Raw genomic sequence first — 7,575 nt, forward strand, 5'->3', positions numbered from 1 at the left:
AGATGAACCATACACGCTAAAATCATCCATAAAAACTTCAATACAATACTTCAACAAATATGTAAAAATACTAATCATACATCGCCGAAATGGTAAGGGAACATGGTCTTTCCTAGTGGCCTAGTTTAGTCTCATGTAATCAATACAGACCCTCCAACTATTATGAATACGAGTAGGAATCAACTCGTCCTTCTCATTCTTGACCACGATAATCCCATATTTCTTGGGGACCATATGTACATGACTCACCTAAATATTGTCTAAAATAGGATATATAATACATGCTTGTAGCAACTTGGTGACTTATTTCTTCATAACCTCCATTAGTTGAGGATTTAGTCTCATTTGAGGTTGCCTCACTCGCTTAGCATCCTCGTCTTAAGTATTCTATGCATGCAGAAAGAAGGACGAATTCCAGGCATATCTGCCAAATTTTAGCCTATTGCTCTCTTGTGATTTCTAGTGACCTACAATAATTGTTGTTCCTACTCATCATTAAGCAAGGCAAAATATAATAACAGGGATGTTCCCATCCTTACCAAGATAATCATATTTCAAAAGAGATGGTAAAGGTTTCAACTCCAAAGTGGATGGCATTTCCACAAATGGCAACATTGTACTGCCTAAGGTAATCTCAGCCACCACAACATCACACTCAAACATCGCACGAGTATCATATGGTGACATCACGTCCTTAATTTCACCTATTTTATAGTTTTCTTTATTGTCTAACATCATGTACGACATATCCGAAAAATAAAAATCCAAAGAAGAAGATGAGGTAGAAAAAACGTCTAAGAAACTAGAAGAAAAATTGTTCATTAAGTCACTAAGTAGATCAATACAAAACAGAGAACGATCTTCAATCGAGTGCTTCATAGCTTCCAATACATTAAATCGCACCTTCTCATCTTTCATCTTCATGGTTAATGATCATGCATGCACATCTATCTTGGTACGTATAGTCATCATGAATGGTCTTCCCAAGATATTTGTGGTCGAACTCATTCCTTCATCGTCCTTCATATCCAGGATGTAGAAATCTGCAGGAAAAATCAACTTGTCTATACGGACAAGTACATCTTCAAGTACATCTGCATGGTTAACTATGATACGGTTGGCCAATTGAATGACCACACCTGTAGTCTTAAGAGGTCCGAGATGAAGAAAAGTAAAAACTGATAAAGGCATTATATTTATAGACGCTCCTAAATCTAACATGGGATTGTTAAACTTAGTACTTCTTATCACACAAAGAACAAAAAAAAAAAATACCTGGATCCTTAAATTTACGTGGTATTTCAATAGGTCTCTTAATCAATCTTGAGACATTTCTTCCCATGTTTACAACCTCATTATCCCTAACATGCCTTTTATTTGTGCAAACTTCTTCTAAAAACTTGGCGTATTTGGGAATTTGTCTCATAGCATCCAGTAAAGGGATATTTATCCACACCTTCTTGAAAGTATTAAAGATTTCTTTGTCCAACTCCTCTATCTTTTTATTTTTGGTTTCAAACAATTTAGATACAGAGGAGTAGGAGAATAAGATGAAGAATACTTTTTAGAAGAAGAATTAGAGGATACTAACTTGGAATCATTAGTGGGTGTAGGTGTCTCAAATGTAACTTGTGTTGGTTCTCCTAATCCACCATTTTTATCAATAGGTGCAACTTTGTTCTCTTTATCTTCATCCTCTTGGGCATCCTCAAGACCTTGTCCTTGCTTACCCGTTTTTAAAGTAATAACACTTACATTGATCACAGTTTGTGCATGTAGTTGACTTGATTCTTTAGGAATAAATTGATTAACATTAGATTCTAACTTCTCTATACTATGAGTCAAGCCAACAATCATTTTCTTCACTACAACGTTCTACTCAACCATCTTCATAATTTTTTCTACCATCGAATCATTAGATGTAACATCTGGTTGAGGTTGTTGTCTCATTTGAGGTGGAACATAGGGTTGTTGGTGTTGCTGATTAACCCATTTCAGATTTGGATGATTTTTCAAACTTGGATCATACCTACTAGAGGACAAGTCATAGTTATTATGAGATGTTCTATTTTCTCCAAACATGTTGGCAACAAAAGCTTGGGATGGTTCCTCCACAATAATTCTTGTTAAGCTCGGACATTCATCAGTATAATGGTTTTTTGAAGTACAAATTCCACACACCTTTGCTACTTGTAGAGTTGGTTATGAATGTTGGCATGAAATTGGTATGCATGATAACTTTATGTTTGGTTGGTAAGACATGGTTTTGGTGTGGTTTAAGACGTAATTCCATGAATCTCTAGGTGAGATCTCATGGTGGTGCCTCATTGGTCAGGACGTAATTCCACGATGGTTTTGTGGTGGTGCTTCATTGGTCAGGACGTAGTTCCACGATGGTTTCGTGGTGATGCCTCATGGTCAGGACGTAATTCCATGACTCCTATTAGTGGAAGCTCATGGTGGTGCCTCATGCTTAGGACGTAATTTCACGAAGGTTCATGGTGGTGCCTCATTATATAATTTAGTAAGGATTCAAGTAAGAATTTCGTCCTAACACTCTAAAGAGTCAGTTAGTCTCACGTAGAGCGTACTGACTCGAGTGGTGAGAGTAGTAGGAGGCCCTAGTCTTTGGTAGGATAATGGCCTTAGATGTTTGAAGGCTAACCTTGTGAGTGGTAGGGTGAAACCCATTGGTAATTGGCTCTACAGAGCAGTAAAGGTCACCACAAATGCAAACATCCAATCAATCTGACTGATTATATGTATTCGGATAATCGTGTCTTGAGTCGTAGTGTATTGTTTATCGGTCATTATATGCTTTATGGACGTATGTATCATTGACTTTAAATTGTATGCAGTTGTATGATCAAACCTTTTTCACTCTAGCTTATCCTTCTGTTTGTTGTATCTCCTATGTCTGGTTTTTCTCCTTTTGCGATGATCATCAATTTATTAATGTGAACAGATGCGAGAACTCCTCGTGGTCATCAGGGTGATGGAGATTCCGCTACTTAGCTTGTCTTGAGTCAGATCCCACCTTTCCGAGTTCTCTTTTAGGGTTGTAGCCCGTGTATTGTCTTGCTCTTTGAGCATTTATTTTAAGTACTGTTCAACTTTTATCTTGTTTAATCAATGACATCGTGGTGTGCATTAGACTTTTCCCTAAGTATTTGGGATTTATTATAAGGAGTGATATTTATACTCTACAACGTTGCTCTTTATGTTACTTTGTGTGATGTTTCATTTAATGATGTTATTATTTAAATGGGACATTACAATAGAGGTAGAATTTGTTTCATAGTCAGAGTGTTGTTGTTAGACTTTTCCTTGTGGTGGTTGGAATTATTTCTTGTATTCCTCATGGTAGTGAGTTTATGCTTTGTGAGAGGGGTTGTTCGACCTTTGCCCTTGTGTGATCCTCCTTTGAACGCTTTTGTATAGTTTCATTCTCTCACCTCAACACCTCGATGTTCTGCACGATTTGTTGTATTGTTGGACCATCACCGCCATTGCTCTTGGTATTCTTGGTGGTCTGCTTATAGATATTAAAAAATAAAGAGGATGATGGGGTTAGGGACACCCCACTCAATAAAATAACATAAAATAGAGAAATAAAGGAAATATATATATATATATATATATATATATATATATATATATATATATATATATATATATATATGGTAAATGTCTCATCCTCTTACCTTAGTGGTAGTTTGTAAAAAAATTACTATTTTTTTCGTTCTCTCTATTTTTATTACTCATTTCCCCTTTTTTGGTTTCTCTTTTTTCTTTGGTAAAAACCTTTGACCTCTCCTATCCCATCTTGTAAGTGTACATACGTACATATACATGTATGAAACATCAAATAAACTTACTAAAATTATATTAAAATGACTAAATTCATCTATTTCTAAAGTTAGGAGAATAAATTGAACCATAGTTGCGGACATCGTAAAGATGCACTAATTCTAAACATTTTTACTAAATTACCCTCAATTATATCTATTGAGATTTAAAGATAATTATCCTCAATTATATCTATTAAGGAAATTACATAGATTTAAAGATAATGAATATGTTTTAAATAATATTGTTTGTCACTTGCATATGTTTTAAATAGTATGTTTTAGATAATTATCCTCAATTATATCTATTATGTTTCAGCATTCACTTGCATCCCACAAATTGGTAAATTTAGGCGATAAGTGACACGTTAATACTGGAGTAAGTTTGACACATATTTTGTTTACTTTTAGCCTCAATATTCTTTTAATAATTTATGTTGTTCCTAATACATTTTTAATTTATTTTTTATTCTCTTAGCATGTTAATATTGAGTGTAATTAACACTTCTATTATTTAAAAAAAAATTAAGAAAAAAAAAATCAATTTAATGTAAAATATGTGTTATCCCAAATTGTTTAAGTCTTTTCATAAATAGTTGTAGTTTTTTTATGGGATTCTTTATCTTTAGATTTTATTGTCTAATAAAACATTTTAAACCTAACCCATTGCTTTCATTCTTTTTTTAGTTTCAACATTGAAAAAACAAATAAGAGATGTGAACCCTCTATAAAGGAAAAAAAATTAATATCTTATTTTAATAGCATAGTACTATTAAAATAAAATAGTTCATTACAAATATTCAAAAATTAGCTTATCCAAAATACATATTATAATAATACAATCATCCAACATATAAGACTATAATAATATAAGACATGTACTTTTAAACTATTATACTATGATTTTATTACAAAACTATATCTAACATGATTTAATCCCATACAATTGGCTCCTCAATCACAAGAGGCATCTCTATCACAAGACATAACAAACAAACAAGAGAAGATAAGCTAATTTACAAAAGGAGTATCATATATAGAACATATAATTCATGTTATAAGATTTTATCAATCATTCATCAACACATACAATTTATAAGAGAAAACTATACAAGACCCAATTATCCAGATACAAGCATTGAAATTGGATTCATTAAAGGAACGCTACCATAGAATCTACATATGAGACCCTTGGAATTATGCCAAACACACACGCCACCAAAGAATCTACTCATAAGACCCTTGGAATTATACTAAACACATACACCACTAGAGAATCTACTCACGAGACCCTTGGAATTACACCAAACACATACGCCACAAAAGAATCTACTAACGGGACCTTTGAAATTACGCCAAACACTTATGGCATCAAAGAATCTATAAAAGATAGGGGTGGGCATGGATTGGATTTTTAATGATCCAATCCACATCCATTTTAGATCCAAATGATTGGATTAGATTTTTGACCCAAATCCATTTTTTTAGCAAAAGTAGTTTGGATTTTTTTAAATCCAAATCCAAATATTTGGATCAAGATTTAAATCTAATCCAAATATTTGGATCAAGTTCAAAATCCAGAATCCATTTTTTATAAAAGAAATTTAAATTGAATTTTTTAAAACTTGTGTCATTAAGGCCAACATGATTCCGTTCGTATAGGTCGTCAGGCACGACCTGTCTGAGTCGTCAGGCTGACCCATAGAGGTGTCAATTTGGCCCGGCCCACAAGGCTTGGCCCTGGCCCATGCGGGCGAGGGCCAAAAAAGCCCACACTAAAAAAAAATCCCCCATCAAAGAAGCTCACAGGGCCAAAAATCCTACAAAAGCCCTATGAGTCAAAGCCAACTCATGGGCTTTCATCTTCAACATGAAAAATATATTGGTTTTTAAAATAGATCCAGATAAGCAGGACGACTCGAATAAGTCGTACAACCCGTCTAGGATGTTGAGCTCCTATGGGTCGTAAGGCCCGTTTGGTTCTTCGGGCCCGTTCGTGTCATCGTGCCATCCGGGTCATAAGGCCCGTGTAGGTCGTCGGGCCCGTCCAGCTCATTGGGCCCGTTTGGGTCGTTAGGCCCATCTGACCTACTTTGGGCCTACCTGACCTGTTTGACTCTTTGGGCCTGCCTGACCTATTTTGGTCATTGGGCCTGCCTGGCCCGTTCGGGTCTGCCTAACCCATTCGGGTCTTCGGGCTCGCCTTACCCTTTCTATTCTTCGAGCCTGCCTGACTCGTTCTGGTCATCGAGCCTGCCTGACCCGTTCGGTTCTTCGAGCCCGCTTGACCCATTCGGGTCATCGGGCTCGCTTGGCTCGTTCGGGTCTTCGAGCCCGTTTGGCCCGTTTGGCCCGCTTGGCCCGTTTGGCCCGTTGGGTCATTGGGCCCGCTTGGCCTGTTTGGGTCATCGGGCTCACTCGAATTTTCTGGATCGTTGGGCCCAATCGACTCGTTTGACTTGTCAGGCCCGCCTAATTTGTTCATATCTTTAGGCCCGCCCAACCTCTTATGGTTGTCGGATCTACCCGATCCGTATAGGTCATCGAGCAAGGCCCGTCCGGATCTGAATTTAGCCTAGTTCATCTCAACCTTTAGTCTAACCCAACTAAAAATTTAAATTGAAAATTTGGATTGGATTTTTTGGATTATCCATATTTAAAAATCTTGATTTATAAAATGGATATTCAATCCATAAAATATATAAAATGTAGATTAGATTGAAATCCAGATCCATTAAATGGATTTTAAATGGATTGGATTTTTAATAAAATGGATTATAAATGGATTGGATTGAAGGAAAAGTGGATTGGATTAAGAAAATTAGATTTTTTGCCCACCCCTAATAAAAGAGACCCCTAAAATTACGCCAAACACATACGCCACCGAAGAATCTACTCGTGAGACCATTGGGATTACGCCAAACCCATAATTTCATCCATAAACATGATTCCACATCAACTTCCAAATACCAAACATCATATTAAGTAATATTATGTTCGTCATCAATTACAATCATCATATATTCCATACATGCTTATATCCATTAACAAGTCTATCATCATCAGTACAGTTTCATCTATCATTATACACATGCATATTCATCAAAGAATCCATCAACAATTGTATAAACAACCGTATACATTCTTTTATTCCAAGATCAAACCAAAACGACAAATTAGAAATGTTTTTTGCAAAATAGAAACCTAAAAATAGGATAAAAATAAGAGACTAACTTTTCTTACTACAAACCTCAAATCAAAGATCCCACTTGTGAAAGTAACAATTCATGTGTATAGGACTTGTTGTTAAAATTCTAGCTCGATTCGACGGTTAATGAAACAAGAATCATAGTTTTGTCAAGTTTCTCTAGGCTGAAAATAGGGTGGCGCCCGACACCCAAAAGTAGCGCCTAGCGCTAGCCAAGTTAGTGGTGTTGTCCAACTAGCGCCCGATGGCACTACAGTGGCGCCTGACATAGCACCAGACCCATAATTCTTTATTTTAAGTTTTAAATGGAGTAGTTTGAAGCTTCTTGAGTTATTACCTGTTTATAACTATCAATAAGCTTTGCTTTATACAAGTCAACCGAGTTTACTCCGAGTCCATTCCGAGTCTAAAAAAATGGGTTTACAAGCGAGTTAACTCGTGAATAGTGCACTGACTCGTAGACTCGTATGAGTTTAGAAGTCAACCCACGAGTTCGATAACCATGACTGTATACAAAAC

The 7,575-nt window shown here is 36.0% G+C and overlaps 1 protein-coding gene across 1 annotated transcript; it reads right to left on the bottom strand.

Annotated features, from left to right (window-relative positions):
* Window positions 1–933: 933 nt before the first annotated feature.
* On the bottom strand, window positions 934–1,426 carry LOC146886873 (uncharacterized). Its single transcript, XM_085671909.1, has 2 exons — window positions 1,276–1,426; window positions 934–1,178 (listed from the first exon to the last, which is right to left on the bottom strand). The coding sequence occupies exons 1-2, from the start codon at window positions 1,424–1,426 to the stop codon at window positions 934–936; spliced, it is 396 nt and encodes a 131-aa protein (XP_085528035.1).
* Window positions 1,427–7,575: the final 6,149 nt, after the last annotated feature.

Source organism: Vigna unguiculata, chromosome 4 (assembly GCF_037176805.1).
Source record: "Vigna unguiculata cultivar grain cowpea cultivar isolate G323 ecotype 2 chromosome 4, ASM3717680v1, whole genome shotgun sequence".
NCBI classification, from domain to species: domain Eukaryota; kingdom Viridiplantae; phylum Streptophyta; class Magnoliopsida; order Fabales; family Fabaceae; genus Vigna; species Vigna unguiculata.

Excerpts from the sequence above, each read along its gene's own strand:
- LOC146886873 (XM_085671909.1), bottom strand. The coding sequence starts at position 1,426 with ATGAGACAAATTCCCAAATACGCCAAGTTTTTAGAAGAAGTTTGCACA. Across the intron at positions 1,179-1,275 it reads ACGTAAATTTAAGGATCCAG|TTTTTACTTTTCTTCATCTC; the intron begins GTATTTTTTTTT and ends TGCCTTTATCAG.